The sequence below is a fragment of the Hylobates moloch genome, unplaced genomic scaffold, assembly GCF_009828535.3.
Source record: "Hylobates moloch isolate HMO894 unplaced genomic scaffold, HMol_V3 SCAFFOLD_15, whole genome shotgun sequence".
NCBI classification, from domain to species: Eukaryota; Metazoa; Chordata; class Mammalia; order Primates; family Hylobatidae; genus Hylobates; species Hylobates moloch.
The window spans coordinates 8915501-8933914 of record NW_026652290.1 but is presented as its reverse complement, the minus strand read 5'-3'; the positions used below and the strand labels follow the sequence as shown (position 1 = coordinate 8933914).

General features: G+C 48.8%; 1 protein-coding gene across 6 annotated transcripts in view; it reads left to right on the top strand.

Moving 5' to 3' along the window:
- Nucleotides 1-18414, top strand: part of SLC4A5 (solute carrier family 4 member 5) — a 128548-nt gene that overhangs the window by 78007 nt on the left and 32127 nt on the right. For all 6 annotated transcript variants that reach the window (XM_058429091.1, XM_032178299.2, XM_058429093.1 and 3 more), the window contains 10 exons: nt 833-993; nt 2102-2254; nt 4161-4256; nt 6751-6806; nt 10471-10628; nt 11692-11779; nt 13273-13427; nt 14028-14237; nt 15905-16079; nt 17715-17848. In XM_058429091.1, the coding sequence (XP_058285074.1) occupies nt 833-993; nt 2102-2254; nt 4161-4256; nt 6751-6806; nt 10471-10628; nt 11692-11779; nt 13273-13427; nt 14028-14237; nt 15905-16079; nt 17715-17848 (1386 nt within the window). The remainder of the gene's footprint in view (nt 1-832; nt 994-2101; nt 2255-4160; nt 4257-6750; nt 6807-10470; nt 10629-11691; nt 11780-13272; nt 13428-14027; nt 14238-15904; nt 16080-17714; nt 17849-18414) is intronic.

Genomic DNA, 18414 nt, shown 5'->3' with positions numbered 1-18414 from the left:
TACATTTACTTTTTTAAGAGGAACTTTAGAATTAGATAGTCAGAGTCCAAAAGTCCTCCCTTGGGATTTCAGTTGTAATAGATTGGAGCTACCCATGCATTTGTGGTTGACATCTTACAAAAGGGAGCTAGGTGTCTCTGGTCAGGACTCCTTGCTCCCCTGGCACTCTCTGAGGCCTTTCTACTTGAACACCTAGCCCATGATTCCAAGTCTTCTAGAAAGGACAGATCCCTACACATCCTTGGTTTAATTTATTTCCTTCCTCAGATGGCATGTGAATTTTTACCTGAACTTTCAGAGGCAAAAAGAGTGAAAAGCATGGAAACCTCAGACCTTGAAGGGGAACTCAGGGAGAAATACTTTTCGTCAGGGAACATTTTTCCTGCTCCCAGCAAACCACACTGAACACTCTTGTGTGAATAGCCTGAGATAATCAGGTTCCAGTTAAGGCTTTTTAAAAAAACAGCTTTATTGTTCTAGAATAACTTAAAATTCTCTAATTGTAAGTGTACTGGTAAATGATTTTTAGAAAATGTATGGAATTGTGCAACCGTCACCATAATCCAATTTTAGAACATTTCCATCACTCCCAGAAGATCCCTCATGCCGCTGTATACTTCTCTGGATGCCACTTTCCTTAACGTGACAGTATCAGGAGGAGTGGGGGACAAATGAGGGGATCCCCAAGAGATCCTCTGCCTGTGAGTCTAGGACCAACACCACAACCACATACATAGCATGACCCCACATGACACCCCTCTTTTGGGGAGACCCAGGTGGGGCCTCCTCCTGAGGGCCCTGGCCACACTGAGCCCCATCCTTACCCTTCCAGGTGGATAAAGTTTGAAGAAAAGGTAGAGGAAGGCGGCGAACGCTGGAGCAAGCCCCACGTGTCCACACTATCCCTGCACAGCCTCTTCGAGCTCCGTACCTGCCTGCAGACGGGGACAGTGCTGCTGGATTTGGACAGTGGCTCCTTACCACAGATCATAGGTGAGGCAAGGGCCACTGTGTGCATCTCTCCTGTGGTCCCTGCAAACCAGGGCAGCTCCCCCGACCTCATGCCCGCCCTCGAGTCTGACACCTGATTCTGCAGAGACCAGCTTTGACTCTGGTGCTCCCAGGGCAGGATCATAGTCACTCCAAGTTTCAGTTCCATGTAGACCTCCAGTAGAGAGGAAAAGACCATCCTCCAAAATGCCATCCAGAAATGTGGTAAAAGGGGAGAGGGCCTCTTGCATAGTCAGAGATACCTCTTGCCATGACAACCTATTTCTTTTCAGGGTAAAATGGGTCATCATTCATCTTTAGAAAATTAGCTGTCATTTAGTGGTGTGTCGAAGGGAGGAGGTGGCTTGCCTTAACACCCCTAAAAATTTTTGTGAGTTTTGTTCTAGCACATTGGATTTTGCCAGAAGTGTTTTGCCCAAAATGCTTTTCTTTTTTTTTTTTTTTTTTTTTTTTTTTTTTTTTTTTTTTTTTTTTTTTTTGAGACGGAGTCTCGCTCTGTCGCCCAGGCTGGAGTGCAGTGGCGCAATCTCGGCTCACTGCAAGCTCTGTCTCCTGGGTTCACGCCATTCTCCTGCCTCAGCCTCTCCGAGTAGCTGGGACTACAGGCGCCCGCCACCACGCCCGGCTAATTTTTTTGTATTTTTAGTAGAGACGGGGTTTCACCATGGTCTCGATCTCCTGACCTCGTGATCCACCCGCCTCGGCCTCCCAAAGTGCTGGGATTATAAGCGTGAGCCACCGCGCCCGGCCCAAAATGCTTTTCTAAAAAGAGTTCATTTTAGGACTAAAACCATTGAACACAGTACTTTTGTGCCTCCTGGGGCAGTTTCATATGTACTGTTCATTTCACTTTTCATAAGAACATTGACAGAAAGAGCAGACACACACACACACACACACGTGCCCTTGAACAGGAGGAGGCCAAGAGTTGGTGATGTGCCCAGTTTTCCACAGCTAGTGGCAAAGCCAGGAGTACTTCCACACACCCCCTGCCACATTTAATCCCACTAATAACAGGTGAAACTGAAGACTCCCATACCCTGAGGCTGTTCTGTCCCACAGCGATGAGGTGTATATGTTTTCCACACAGATGATGTCATTGAGAAGCAGATTGAGGATGGTCTCCTGCGGCCAGAGCTCCGGGAGAGGGTCAGTTACGTCCTCCTGAGGAGGCACCGCCACCAAACCAAGAAGCCCATCCACCGCTCCTTAGTCGACATTGGGAAGTCAGTCTCCACCACAAGTGAGTCAGGCCTTATGCTGGTAGGCATGGGATATGCAGGGCCAGTATCAGGCCCTGGTACCCGGGTGAGCCCACTTTAGGGGCTGCGAGTTTCTGGAGAAATTCTGATGTTCTGGGGATCCCTCAGCCTCCTTCTCTGGCAGGCCTGTGGGGACCCCAGCCACACTCCCATGTTGTTCCCACCACCAGAGCAGAACAATTTCTAGGGAGAGAGTTGGTTCTCAGCCAGGGCTGTACATGGCAAATCACTTTGGGGCTTGAGATGTGTCCTAATGCCTGGGCCCCACCTTGGAGAGTTGGAGTCAATTGTTCTGGGGTATGGCCTGGAAAAAGAGAGGTTAGAATGCACCCCAAGAGATTCTCATGTCACACAGCATTGGGAAATGCTGGTAGAGATGGCTTGCTATGGAAAGGACCCAAAAGTTTCACATCAAACCCCCTGGAGAGGTCAAGAGCCTCAGCAGAAAATGGAGCACATCAGGGTGATAGAAGGGGCTGGGCTTATCTCAAGAGTGCCAGGGCTTGTAGATCTGGTGGCTGATGTCACTCTGATTAGCAGGACCTGGGGCCATTCAGAGAGAGTGGCTTGTTCCATGCACACATCTCAAATCTCCAACACTCCACTATCAATATCCCAGCCTAGATGCCCAGAGACACTAGCCCTACTGAGCCTGTCAGACAAACACAGTAACCAGAGCAAAGTTGCTACATTAAAAACATTGAGGAACCTCTTTAAATGAACTACTTAAAAATGGGAAGTGGGCCAGGCATGGTGGCCCACACCTGTAATCCCAGTACTTTGAGAGTCCAAGGTGGTCGGATTGCTTGAGCTTAGGAGTTTGCCACCAGCCTGGGCGACATGGCGTAAACCCCATCTCTACAAGAAATACGTAAACCTCATGGTTTAAACCCCATGGCATAAACCCCGCCTGACAAAAAATTAGCCAAGTGTGGTGGTACACACCTGTAGTCCCAGCTAATCAGGAGGCTGAGGTGGGAGGATCACTTGAACCCAGGAGACAGAGGTTGCAGTGAGCAGAGATCATGCCATTGCACTCCAGCCTGGGCAACAGAGCAAGTCCTTGTCTCAAAAAATCCCTCCCAAAACAACGGGAAGTGTTTAACATACCATAATAGCAACAGATACATACTCAGCTCTTAACTACGTTCTGGGCACTATTCTGAGTGCTCTTCCTTTTTAACTCACTTCATCCTCACAAAAATGCTGTAGTGTGTAGGTACAGTTCTTGTCTCCATTTTACAGATGAGACGCCTGAGGCACAGAAAGTTTAACTTGCCTAAGGTCACAAAGCCAGTAAGTGGTGGAATCAGGGATGAACCCAAGCAGTCTACTACACCATGTGCCCATTTAATGAACTGTGTATCTCTCTCACTTTCAACAGTACAGATATTCTCTCTAATCTTATTCTTTTTTTTTTTTTTTTGAGACGGAGTCTCACTCTGTCACCCAGGCTGGAGTGCAATGGTGCAATCTCAGCTCACTGCAAACTCTGCCTCCTGGATTCAAGTGATTCTCCTGCCTCAGCCTCCCAAGTAGCTGGGATTACAGGTGCCCACCACCATGCCTGGCTATTTTTTGTATTTTACTAGATACAGGGTTTCACCATGTTGGCCAGGCTGGTCTCAAACTCCTGACCTCAGGTGATCCACCCACCTCAGCCTCCCAAAGTGCTGGGATTACAGGCATGAGCCATCACGCCTGGCCTGTAATCTTGTTCAGACTATTGACTTGCTTAAATTAAAAAAAAAAAAAAGAATTTCTTCCCAGAAGGGGAAGAGATATGTCTTGCTACCCAGTTTTATTTAGTTAAAGTGAACTAACCCAAGAGGCTTCGGTACACCAGCAAGCCTGTCGAAGCCAAGTCCCTTCTGATTCTCCTCCCAGATCGCAGTCCTGCCCGGAGCCCTGGTGCTGGCCCGAGTCTACACCACTCCACGGAAGACCTGCGGATGCGGCAGAGTGCAAATTACGGACGTCTGTGTGAGTGTGTGCTCTGCCACTCTGTGGCAGCTTTATTCAGGCTGTGGCAGCTGTGACATGGCCATATTGCCATAGGTGGAGGAGACAAAGCCCAGGATCTGCCAAGAATTCTCAGGGCGTGCATCAGGAGGAGCCTAACTTTCACTCTAAACCCAGGCTGCTCTCAGGGCCTCATTTACTACCATAATATTCAAGTCATTCCTCTGAAAAATGAGGCTCTCAGTCACATCCTGGTGTAACCAATACCCACTCCCATATTCTAGGTGTTTTTATCTTAGTCTGTATCTTCATCTTCATCAAACTGACATTAACCTTGTTTTTTGGTGAAAAGCTTTCCTGGAAATGGAATCAAAAACAGGCAAGGTCCTTTCCTTCAGTTCAGTCAGGCAGCATTCTCATCACTGGGTGGCAGACTCGTGCCACCAAGGAGAAGAAATGTGGGCAGAGTCATGGCCCCTTTCTTCTGGGAATGGCTGGTCGGGGGCGGGGTGTGGGTTTGAGGTGAGAAGTGACAGACAGGGTTTACATGCACCTCATCAGGGATACACAGACAGGCGAGCTGGGGGAAAGAAAGGAGGGAACTTAGAAAATGAAGCGGAAAAGAAAAAGCAGTGAAGGACTATTTTCCTTCAGGTACTTTTACTAAAATGCCAAGATGTTAACAAGTTCAGCCCAGTGCTGTGCCTCTGTCCAGGCCCAAGAAGTGACTTGGGGTCAATGCAGCCCCTACCCATGGCCTTGGGCACAGCAGGCGTTTGCTGCAGTCTTCTCCCTCTGTCCTGATGACCCAAGTCTTCTTAGTCTCCCCAGCCTTGTTATGCCACATAGGGATGCCCAGTGGCAGTGTTCAGTGGGTAGAGAGTGGCTTCGGGAAGACCTTCCACTCAGTTACCATTGTATATGAGGTCACCTCCCTACTGACACTGCTTGGGGGTGGGAACCACTGGGACAAGAGGCATGAATGGATGATTACAGCTTTGTGTGAACCAGGTCATATTCAAGGTGGGCACTCGCCGTGAGGTGGCCCAGCATGCAGAACACAGCGCACAAGGGAAGGATCGGAGAGGAGGAGACGCTGACTGAGTCTTGGAGCATAAATAGAAGTTTTCCAGGAGCAAGGAGGAGGAAGAGGGGGTTCTAAACAAAGGAAACAAATAGGAGGTTGGGGGATGGAAGACAAGGAGCTGGAGCTATGAAAGTAAAAACATCGGTCCAGTTCACAGGAAGTGCAGGAGTTAAGGGGAAGAGAGGGTCAAATCAAAGAGGGCCTTGTGCACCCAGCAAAAGAACCTGGGTTTTATTCTGAAGATAATGGGAACCCCTGGGAAGCTTGAAGCAGGAGCATGCTGTGATTGGATTTCTGTCTGAGTAGGAGTAATCTAGAAGGGGCAACATTGGAAGGCAGAGACTGAGCCTGCATTCCAGAATGGAGAGGAAGGGACAGAGGTGGAATTGAAGGACTGGTGGGAAGTAGGAGGTGAGGAAGAGGGAGGGCCCAAGGCTGCTCCTAGATTTCTGTCTGAAGGGCTGGTGGATGGGAAGGAGGGGCATTGAGTGGAATGTGTCCATGAGGAAAGTGATTTGTTGGAAGGTAAAGAGTTGCATTTGAGGTGCCAGAGGGGACTGCTCCGAGGAGTCTGCACCTCAGAAGAGGGGTCAGACTAAAGATCCATCCTGGGCATCCTCAGCTCAAATGGGTGTTGGAAACAACAGGAGTGGAAGCGATTGGCCAGAGGAGAGGCTGAGGCACCTGGAAGGGATGAGAGCAAAAACAAGGCCCTGGGATGTCCAAGCAGGAGAGGATCCTGGGACAGAAATGAGAGGAGGAGAGCCAAGAGGAGCAGCATTCCGGACACCAGGAGTGGCACAGGCCAATAGCCGAGACACGATAGGTCTGAGGGTGTCCACCGGATTGGGCTAGTAGGAGAGGAGAGCTGGCTTTCTGTCTCTTAACAGAGGAAGGAACTATTGGGCAGTTCAAATAATTGACTATCACTGTTCTCATAGGAAGCCCACCTTCCTTCCCTCTGCCAGCCTAAATCCCCAGCCCACATTTAAAGACTCTCACTGGTCATGGAGGACAGAGGTGAAACTGCTCCCCTCTCCAGCAAATTCCAAGCTAAGTGACACATGGAACCTCACCTAATAATGCATCTGTGTCCCTCCTCCTATCTGGGCCTGGTGCAGAGCCACACCCAGAGTAGACAGCCTGGTGACATCCAAGAAGGCGGGGTAGAGGACTAGAGACTAGAGTGTAGTAGATTGAGGAGGGAGAAGGAAATAGTGGAACCTGCAGTCTGACACCTCTTTCAGGAAAGCGGCCATTGAACAGAAGGAAAGTGAGAGGATGCTAGTTCAAGGGGACTGCAGAATTAAGGGGGAGGGAGTTTGCTTTGGTTATGAACATGGGAGAGGTACATGAGTAGGGCCCATAGGAAAGGGACCTGCGAGAGTGTGGCTTCCCCTGATGGATCTTCTTTTCCTTTTCTCCTAGGTCATGCCCAGAGCAGAAGCATGAATGACATTTCTCTCACCCCAAACACAGACCAGGTAGTAAAACCCCTGCACTTAACTGCAATGGAGGGCCAGGGCAGGAAAAAGTCTTTGGTTTCAGGAGCAGGGATCCCCTATGGGCAGAATTCCACTCCTACGAAGGAGTGGGAGTTCCAGGAAGGTCCCCAGTGGGGACTCTGGACTGCCTGGGGAACTCTGCCAAGGCCAGTAGTTGGGGAATGACGGAGTCCCAAGTGCTGGCTCTGTGTCAGGCCCTGGGGGTGTGGGACAGAGAACACGATTAAATGAGGCGCCAGCTGTCTTTGAGCTTGGGATTTGTTGGAGAGAGAAGACCAGCACACATGGCTTCATCTATCCTGTGATCCACAAACACCTTTAAAGATGGGATAGGGATTGTGGCTGGCAGAGAGACAGAAAAGAATCTCCCTGTAGGGAAAACAGTGGTAGTTAATTAATTAGACTGTCCAATAGTGCATCTTCTTCCTGTGATCTCCCATGAGCTGGGCTGAAACCCTCTTGATGAGATCAGAATTCTGCAAACAAATTGGGTCCAGTTCTAAGGCCCACAGCCCCAGAATCCTGTGGCTGTGCACCTTGGGGAAGCCCAGAGGAGGCCCGTTTTATTCCAACTCCTGCACACGTCAAGGACAGGAGGCCCCATGGTCCCCTTGTCTATCTCCCCAGGAGTAGGAAGAGAGATGACAAAGGAAACCTGAGACTTGGTGAGGAGCCTTCAGGGGCTTGGGTGACCTCCAGGCCTTCCAGCCACCCCTAAGCTTGGTGGAAGGCAAAAACAAAGTCAGCCCCTCATGTCAGTGTCCCGGGCACAAATAAATTAATAACAACAGTAACAAAATCAATCAATATTTAAGGTCCACACCACATGCACTACACTGTGCCGGGCATTTTCTGTGAATCACAAAGGTACTATTTTCATTCCCATGTTACTCATGAGAGAACACTGAGGCTTACAGGAGTTAAATAACACACCCAAGTCTATACAGCTGAAAGACAGAACTTTGATTTGACCTAGGCAGTCTAACTCCAGAGCCCTTAATTTAGAAGTAATTTAGGAAGTAGTCAGTATTCTGGAACATTATTTGGAGAGGAAAACCACTTTTACTCATGCATACAGACAGCGCAACTGTGATAAGAAAGCATTACCTAGTAAAAGTTTTTTATAACCTGTTTTAATGAATGTGTGAGTGGTAATAATAACAGTAGCTGCCCCTTTCACCAGGCAGTGCCTCCTTGATTTGGGGATTGGAACCCATCACCTAGCACCAGCATCTAGTTCTTGCTGATGCTGCTTCTCGGTATTTGCAGCATCAGTGGTCTATGCTAGTGGGCGCTCTTCAGGTGCAAGCCCAGAGGCATTTGCTCTGCAGGCTCTTTCTTCATCATTGGTTTGTGCAAAGCTAAACTCCATGCCTGCCCTCAGCTGGCAGATTCCCAGTGAACAGAGAGTAGATTCAGACAGCATCATTGTGCTGCAGTGACTCTGCAGTGCAGAGCCAGATTGGAGTCCCCAAGGGTTCAGGAAGTGGAGTCAGCAGGGCCCTGGTTATACAAGCCCACATCCAGGCTTTGGGCAAGCCAGGGTTGGTTGGAACACTAGCATGCTCCTATTTCTGGGATGCCACAACCCTGGCCTTCTTTCCAAACATGTCACAACGTGTAAGGAAGGACCAACTCCCTGTTTCAATTTCTCTTCTCTTCTGTATTACAAGTGGGTTGGTTGGATGGCCAGGTGTGGTGGCACACACCTATAATTCCAGCAGTTTGGGAGGCTGAGGCTGATGTATCACTCGAGGCCAGGAGTTTGAGACCAGCCTGGCCAACATGGAGAAACCCTATCTCTATCAAAAATACAAAAATTAGCCGGGCGTGGTGGCACATGCCTGTAGTCCCAGGCATGTGCCAGACAGGCACGAGAAGTGCTTGAACCCAAGAGGAGGAGGTTGCAGTGAGCCAAGATGGTGCCACTGCATTCCAGCCTTTACGACAGAGTGAGACTCTTGTCTCAAAACAAAACAACAAAAACAATTGGGTTTGTTGGGACACCCTGAAGCATTGCTGGTTCTGAAGACTCTTTCTCCAGAGTGCTCCTGCCCAGCCCGTATCTCCTCCCCTTCCCTGGACCCCCTCCCTGCCTGATGCTCGGAGACGGTGGCTGCCCTGTTACACCCAGCCCTCCACCCTGAAGAATGCTGCTTAGTAATCAGCTGGCCATGCCTGAGACAAAGGGACTTTTTGAGTCTTGGGGACTCTGGTGTTCCCGTCAATTCCTGCTTTTTCTCACTATATTCGGATCCTTGGGGCTGCTGATGGTTGCCCAGGTGGTTGTGGAGGGTTATTTTTTTTTTTTTGTCTGATTGGATTTAAACGATTATAAGGGTAGTGCCATTGCTCACGAGCCCCTCCTCGTGCTGGTAGGCCACCCAGCCCAGTGTGTATGATGCCCCCACATGAGTCGAATTGGGAAACAGCTGTGGGGACAAAAGGGCAGGACCTGTTGACCATATCCATGCCCACAGCTGACCCCTCCACAGGGACAGGAAGAGGCACAAGGAACCTGTGTCTTCACTGAGGCTGTGAGAAACAGGCCTGTGCCCGCAGGAAAGACTGCAGCAGAATGGGGATTGGTGGGAAAATTGTGATGTTCACAGGCGCTCTCTTCAGAGCTGTCCTCTACCTCCAGGCTCTTTCCCACTGTGTCAGCCACCATGGACTGCACCCAGCCCTGCCGCTACCCCAACCGCTCCCTTCCGTCTTCCGACAAAATTATCTCTGTCTCTTGTCTGTCTGTGCCCTTGCTGCCCAGAGGGAAAGCAATCTGAAAAAGGAATTCATTCTAAGATGTTAAGGACTAAGAAGAGCTTGAAAGTAAACATCCCTGGGGTATCTTCAGCATAAAAGAGGACTCAGGAAGAATGAAGTTATAAACGCAGAGAGTGGGAATATGTTTGGGTGGAGGGCTTGTCTCCAATACCTCTCACATCAGACCCCACTGGCTCTGCCTGTGTGACCTTTCTCCCCTGAAGAGACATTAGCCAGAGGGACTGGAGAGAGGCCACCTTGATAGTCTCTGCTGGAAAATTCCAGAAATGATGAATTGCCTGGGAGGTCCCCTGGGGGTAAACTGGGGGCAATCTGGGGGCATGGAAGTCTCCCACAGACTTGGAGACTGGTCCAGGAATTCCTGTGAGCCAGGAAGCTGGTGGCAAAGGGAAAATAAGGCCTGTCTACTCTGACCATCAGAACAGACTCCTCCTCCCCACAGCCACCAAAAGTGAAGGTGGAGAGGGGAGGTCTGGGTGGCTGAGGTAGAAGCACTGAGACTCCCATCTGCTCAGCCTGAAGGAGGCCATCCAGGCCTGATGTCCGGCAACCCCGGGGCTCTTCTCTGACCCCTCAACCCACATCTCAGTGGAGCCGTTTTCATCCGTCAAGGAATGTCTTAGTCAAGGAAAGCCGTTGCCAGTTCCTTCCCATCTACAAGGCTTAATGGTGCCTGGGGTTAACCTACATTCAGTCTCCCCATCTGCAGAATCGGAGGAGTACTTGTTTATTCTTTCAGTCTCTTGGCAACATTGGGAGAATTTTTTTCAAGTTAGGCCTCAGAGCAGTCTGAAGGGGAGTGAAGGAGTGAGAGCAGGTGGGAGTCTCCTTGGCTATCTCGTTTCCCCTCCCTGTCCAGCGGAAAAACAAATTCATGAAGAAGATCCCCAAGGACTCAGAAGCCTCTAACGTGCTCGTGGGCGAGGTGGACTTCCTAGACCAGCCATTCATCGCGTTCGTGCGCCTCATCCAGTCGGCCATGCTGGGAGGAGTGACTGAGGTGCCTGTCCCCACCAGGTGAGAGCCACTGAAACCTGTCCCCATGCCACTCTCAGGGAGCCAGTCAGCAGTACAGTCAGCAAGCAGTGCTGTTGACTGTTAGTGCTCTCAAAGACACCTCTAAACGTGGAGGCTGCTGGGAAGGGAAATCTTCTGACTAGGGAAGAGTTTTGGAGTTTATTAAAAATAATAATAAAAGAGGCCAGGTGCGGTGGCTCACACCTGTAATCCCAGCACTTTGGGAGGCCAAGGTGGGCGGATCATGAGGTCAGGAGTTTGAGACCAGCCTGGCCAACAAGGTGAAACCCTGTCTCTACTAACAATACAAAAAAATTAGCCAGGTGTGGTGGTACGCACCTGTAATCCCAGCTACTCGGGAGGCTGAGGCAGGAGAATCACTTGAACCTGGGAGGCAGAGGTTGCAGTGAGCCAAGATCGTGCCATTGCACCCCAGCCTGGGTGACAGAGCAGGCTCCGTCTCGGAAAGAAAATAAAAAAAATAAAAGAGAAGGAGGCAACAACTTGGAGAGAAGTTGTCAGGTGAGCTTGGGCAGCAAGACAAAGGTGAGGATGCTCAAGGGGGAGCCTCATGGGAGGGGAAGAGGAAATGTTCCTCCAAAGCGAACATAGGGTTCCGTGGAGAGAAGTAAAAAAGTTAAGAATGGGCCCGGCGCAGTGGCTCATGCCTCTAATCCCAGCACTTTGGGAGGCCAAGGTGGGTGAATTGCTCGAGCCCAGGAGTTGGAGACCAGCCTGGGCAGCATGGTGAAACCCTGTATCTACTGAAAATACAAAAAATTAGCCGGGCTTGGTGGTACACGCCTGTAGTCCCAGCTACTCAGGAGGCTGAGGTGGGAGGATCGCTTGAACCTAGGAGGTGGAGGTTGCAGTGAGCCAAGATTGCGCCACTGCACTCCATCCAGCCTGGGTGATGGAACAAGACCCTGTCTCAAAAAAAAAAAAAAAAAAATGCATACTGTTTAGGGCCAAAGAATTCTCTTCACTTGCTTCTATTTTTCCTTCTCACTTTCATGCTCCTCTTCCTTCATCTTCTCTGTCTTCTCCTCCATCTTCTTTGCAGATTTCTGTTTATACTGCTGGGACCTTCTGGGAGAGCAAAATCCTACAATGAAATTGGCCGTGCCATTGCAACCCTCATGGTAGATGATGTAAGTGGTAACCAGAAGCTTGTACTCCTGAATTTTACAGCTCCTGCACCAAGCACTGCACCTTCATTCATTAACTTATCCGGCCAGCACATTTGAGCACCTACTGTGTACCAGGCACTACATAGGATGCTAAAGATTATGAGAATCAGGGAATAGTCATTGTCCTCTAGGAGAACCAATCAAGTGTGAGGGACAGATTGATAATTATAAAACTAACCATGTGCTAGCTGCCCAGGGGGTCAAGGAGGTCTTCACAGTTGAGGGGGCTTTAAAGCTAAGGAGGAGCAGGAGGAAGGTAGACCCAGCACCAGGCTATGAGGCAAGAATTCCAAACAAAGGAAATGGATCAGGCTCAGAGAAGCTGAATGGAGGTGGTTTGATGTAGGCTCAGTGTAAGAGCTTCAAGGGCAGGAGGTAACACTGGAGAGGTGAGCCAGGGACCACACAGAGGCTGTAAGCAGAGCTGAGTCACACTCTGTCCCCAGAGTGATGGGGAGCCTAGAGGACTTTAACTCTTTTCCCGTTTGTGCCAAGAATACTCACTGGCGGTGCTTGCGGCTACAGGCTTTACCCGGAGATAACTTTTCCCCACGAAATGTCTCACTTTTATTATTATTTTTACATTGCTCTTGTATGTTGACTTTGGAAACAAAAGACATCATTCTACTTATAGCATTCTGTTTTTAGTTGTGGCATTTCCATTTACAAAATATACTAACTCTCAATCATTGAAAATATCAAATCCTAGAAAACTAGCATTCCTATGAGTGATGCTAACATCATTCTTGAACAGTTTTTGGCCTAAGATTCATTTGATGAATCCAGTTTTTCCAAAATAGATGATTCTGATCATTCCAATGATTCTGATGTTAGTTCTTTTTAGAAATAATTCTAAGAATAATTTTTATATTTCATTTTCACATTGAAAATCAGTCAGATTTGCTTCGGCCTCAAAGAGTGTGTTTATGTAAAATTAGATGAGTTTTGGCAGTGAGCTACACTTTTTTTTTTTTTTCCTAAATGGGAAAGGGTTAAACGTGAGCATAGTCCCATCGAATCTGTAAGTCAGAAAGCACACTTTGGAGACAGTGTGAAGAACACAGCCTGAGCCTCCAAGGGCGAAGGGCTGGAAGCAAAAAATGGATGTGAAATATCTGAGCTCCTTGGACTGGGCTCTACAGAGGTTTTCTAATATGTGTGATGTGTGGAAAACTGAAAACAGAAAGGTTAAGTAACTTAACCAAAGTCCTACAAGCAAGCATATGGAGACCTGGCCTTCAGATCCAAGACAGGCTGTCTTCCCCCAGTGCCTGGTGTGTCCCGTTGTGCCATATTTTTACCAATGTGCTATAGTCTCATTCCAAAAACTGAGAGTGAGTTGGCAGTGGGAGATGTGGTTCAAAGTGATTTCTTTAAAAACTCGATGTGATATGCTCCGAGGCACGTCAGAAACAGACCCAATCTTTCTTTTCTCCCTCCTCTCTCCTCGCCAGCTCTTCAGCGACGTGGCCTACAAAGCCCGCAATCGGGAAGATCTGATCGCAGGAATTGATGAATTTCTGGATGAGGTCATCGTCCTTCCTCCTGGAGAATGGGACCCAAATATCCGAATTGAGCCCCCCAAGAAGGTGCCCTCTGCTGACAAGAGGTGTGTATGAGAATGGGCATTAGGGGGAGAAAAAGGAGGTTTCAACTCTGTCAGTATCATTTTATTTCTCTTTAAAATACATCTGAGGTTCGGCATAGTGGCTCATGCCTGTAATCTCAACACTTTGGGATGCTGAGGCAGGTGGATCACTTGAGCCCAGGAGTTTGAAACCAGCCTGGGCAACATAGTGAGATCTTGTCTCTACAAAAAAAAAAAAAAAAAAAAAAAAATCAAATTAGCTGGGCATGGTGGCATGCACCTGTAGTCCCTGCTACTCTGGAGGCTGAGGCAGGAGGATTGATTGAGCCCAGGAGGTCAAGGCTGCAGTGAGCTGTGATCATGCCACTATACTTCAGCCTGGGCAACAGAGTTTGACCCTGTCTCAAAATAATGTTTAAAATAAGTTTAAAAATAATAAGATATATCAGAAACAAATATGGCTAAATGTGAACATTTGTAAAATCTAGGTGACCTGCATGTGGATATTGTTAGATAATTTTCTGCATTTTTGTCTGTCTTTTAAGATATTTCATAATTTTGGTTGGAGAGGTGAGGGGTGCTCTGGGGGACCCACTCTCCTTCATCCCCCTTCTCTTCCAGGAAATCTGTGTTTTCCCTAGCAGAGCTGGGCCAGATGAATGGCTCTGTGGGAGGAGGCGGCGGAGCTCCTGGAGGAGGCAATGGAGGTGGTGGTGGTGGTGGCAGTGGCGGCGGGGCTGGCGGTAGCGGGGCCGGCGGAACGAGCAGCGGGGATGATGGAGAAATGCCAGCCATGCATGAAATCGGGGAGGAACTTATCTGGACAGGAAGGTGCCCACCCCAGGCCTCCCAGTGACCCTGCTGTCCTTTAGACTTCTCCCTTCTCAGCTGCCCTCTAGGGACCTTTCCCAACCATGGTCTGTAGTGCCCACTCGAGGTCACCCCTGCCTTCTTTCCCTCCCAGAGCCCTTGAACCCCATCATGGATCCCCAAAAAGGGTTGCCTCAGGAGAGGGGAATTTGAGACCCATACAAGAGGAGAGGAACCCAAACTTTTCTCTTAGATATCCTTTGGTGCCTGTTTCCTGGGTCTGCTGTAACAAAGTACCACAAACTATGTGGCTTAAAACCACAGAAGGTTACTCTCCTGCAGTTCTGGAGGCCAGGAGTTCCACAGCAGGTGTTGGCAGGACCACCGTGCTCCCTGAGGCTCCGGGTGGAATCCTTCCTGGCCTCCTCCTGGCTTCTGGTGGTGGCCAGCAGACCTTGGTGTTCCTGGCTGGCAGCCGCATCACCCCCAGCTCTGCCTCTCCACCACATGGCCTCCTATGTGTCTGTCTTCACAGAGCACTTTCCTCTTTGTGTATGGACTCCAGTCATATTGGAATAGGGCCCACCATAATGACTTAATCTAAACTGGATTACGTTTGCATAGATGTTACATAGATGTTAGCACCTTAATATATCTTTTGGGGGGACACAACTCAATAACAGTACCTTTTTAAAAACTTAATTTACCTATTCAAAAGCTTTTCTTTTTTTTTTTTAAAGAAAATAAGAGAAAGTTCTCCTGGCCTGGGTTTCTTTTCCAGCTCTTGGAGTCATTCAGGTTGATCTAGATTTAGGAAAGGATGTGGCCTTGCAAATCTACATATAAATCATGACTTTGAGAATGAAGTCATGTTTTATATGCCCTTGGCTTTATACCAGTGGTTCTCACTGCAAGCAGCTTTGGCCCTCCTTAGTCCCCCTACCCCTGAGCCCAGGGAATTTGGCAATGTCCAGAGACATTTTTCTTTGTCACAACCGGAGAGGGGAGATGCTACTCGCATCTAGTAGGTAGCTCTAAACATCCTGCGGTGCACAGGACAGCCCCTACAGCAAAGGAGTATCCAGTCCAAAATATCAGCAGAACTGAGGTTGAGAAACTCTGCTCCATGCTAAGGACTGCCTTAGAGGCTATGGGAATAGCAATCCCAGTAAACAATGTCTCCAAACCTAAAATCTCCCACTCAGCTGTTCCAGATAGCAAAATCAAAAAAACAAACATATACCAACCAGTTATAAAGCTTAGGATCTGTCCTTAATGAATCTGTTATAATCTGGGATGCTTCTGTCACCGAAAGTTAGACACTCCTATGTTCACCAAGAGCAGGCACCCTGCAGATGGTCAGGGATGTGAGGAGGACCACCATCTGTGGACCCCAGGACTTCCATTCTCCATGGAATGTTAGGTCTACCCCAGGACATATTCCCATCAGACTTTCCCTCTCCAAAACCCTCTATGTCCACCCTTCCCAATGTGGGTGGTGCCAACCACAAACTTCGTCCTACAGGAATTCATCCCTGGCCCTAAATGTTCTGGTGGAAAGATCTTTGCCCCATCCACCCTGCTCAAGTTCCTTTCCTCGCCCCAGACTCTGAAAGTTCTTGTAAATATCCCTGCCCCTGCACTGGTGTTAGTGGTGAGAAAGCAGCCCCTGGGCCTGTCTTGAGCAGGTTCTTCGGTGGCCTGTGTCTGGATATCAAGAGGAAGTTGCCCTGGTTCCCAAGTGACTTCTATGATGGCTTCCACATTCAGTCCATCTCTGCCATCCTATTCATCTACCTCGGCTGTATCACCAACGCGATCACCTTTGGTGGGCTTCTGGGGGATGCCACCGACAATTATCAGGTGTGTGTGTGAGCTGGGGCCCTGGGTATAAAAGTAAGCTCTGCCGCCGCCTGGTGGCAGCAGGAAGCTTCATCCTGTAATCCCAAAACCAAGGTTTCATCTACCATCCAGGTTGAGGCCATCACTATTTGTAATCCTTTACGCTTCAAGTAATAATAATATAATAAGACAATATTAAAAGATCTGAAGCTAAATCTCATTACTAAAGACCAAATTTAACGATTATTTAAATAGGTCAAACCGTTAAGGGGAATCATCTGCTGTGTTATTTGGTACTTTTCCCACTGATGCTGGAGTGAATTTAATCAGCACAATTAATGGAGTGCTAATTGTGGCCTTCGCCCCACACTTTTTGAAAACTAACCTTGAATTCTTAGTTTGGAGTTAAGACATTTTTAGAAGGATGGTAAGCTGTTACCATGACAACAACTCAGGCCTCCCTGGGGAAAACAGCTCAGCAGAGACACCTGCCAATCTCTTAGGCAAGGGTCTTCTCCGATGGAGGCCTTCAAAGTAGAGCCATTGGAAAGCTCAGTACACCAAGAAGACCCATTTGTCCAGCTGCCTTTTGGCCACATGGCTGCCCCTCGGGATTCCCCATGGCTGCCCCTCAGGATCCCCCAATTCACACAGCTGACATTATGTCCCTTATCTTCCCTCCTGACGTGCTGCTCCCTGCCCTTCCCCAGCACAGCAGGTGATACCGTGGTTCACCCAGCTGTCTACACCAGAAACTAAGCATTATCCTTGACTCATAAGTCCCAGCTGCCCCATGTGGCCCTCACCACATGGCCCTACCTGGCTCTCACACCTCATCTCCCAGCATTCTCTTTCTCAGCATTCCTACCCTCCCCAACCATTCTACATTCTGTTTTCCATCAATCCTGATCATCTTTTGATTCTTCAAGTACCTGCTGTTTTTCAGCTCCAGACCTTTTAGACACTATTCCCTCTTCGTGGGACACTGTTTCTTGTCACTCCACTTAACCCTATTCCCCTGACCAATTCTCTGCTCATTTTTTGGATCTCAGCTTCCACTTATCTACTTCTAGGGAGGCCTTCCTGACTACATCTTTACCCCTACTATGTGCTCCTATGGCACCCTAAACCTATCCCAGCTTAGAGAAGCCCTGCTATATGGAAATTGCCTAGTTACTTACTTGTGTCTCCCACTAGAATGAAGATATGTTATCTTGTTCAGTGATGGGTCCTCAATACCTTTCACAATGCCTGGTACATAGCAGACACTCAGTGGACTTTGAGTAAATGAATGATCTGACCTCTAAAAGCACCAAACAGATGTTTAGATGAATGAATAATCAGATGGATAAATGGGCTGTCCTCTGGGAGTAGAATGGACACAGAGAAAAGCACATCCACTGTTTTCTAGGCCCTGGGTGCCAAAAGGAAGTCATGTGGTACCTTTATCTAGATGGAATTAAACAGAGTGACAATGGCCATGGTGGCAAGTTGTGGATGGTGTAGGAGATGGAAAACAGGATTTAGGGAGGAAAGGGCCCAGAATGAAGGATAAACACTATGGCCTGGGCCTGTGGAGAGATCACTGGGCTGCAGCCTGTGTGGAGAGACCCCCTCTCCTTCCTATGCTGAACCACACATTCCTTGTGCCCCCAGGGAGTGATGGAGAGCTTCCTGGGCACTGCCATGGCTGGCTCCTTATTCTGCCTCTTCTCGGGACAGCCTCTCATCATTCTCAGCAGCACGGGGCCCATCCTCATCTTTGAGAAGCTCCTCTTCGACTTCAGCAAGTAGGTGTCCCTTGGTGGCCCCCAGTGCCTGCTCTCGCACTTGGGGCAGTATGCTGGGGCTAGGGCAGGGGAATAGGCCCAAAGGGTAGGTGATGGTGCGGTGGTGCCAAAGCCATCTTTAACTATGGGAAGGGCTACCAGGTGGCCCCTCCTGACTCCTGCCAGCTACCTGCCTTTAAGACATCTTAGTGCATATTGGCACAGCCCACAGGGACCAGCCACGACAAGAGGAGAAAATTCACACCACTCAGTGCGTGAGCAGTGGTGACTTGATAGGCAGTATAGTGTGTGAAGTCTTGGGCTGAAGGTCAGAAGGTTACACCCAGACCCAGGCAGCTCCCATCACTACTCTAGGCTCAGTTGCCTCCTCTACAACATGAGGGTTTGGACCAGACCATTTCCAAGGGCTGCTCCAACCCTGTTCTTCCAAAATTCCCTGTTTTTCACTCACTCTGGTGTCTGTTACCAACTGTGAGCACTGAGATGTCTTAGCACCTTCCTGCCTCCTCCATAAGATCTTCAAAAAAAAATTTTTTTTTGGCTGGGCGTGGTGGCTAACACCTGCA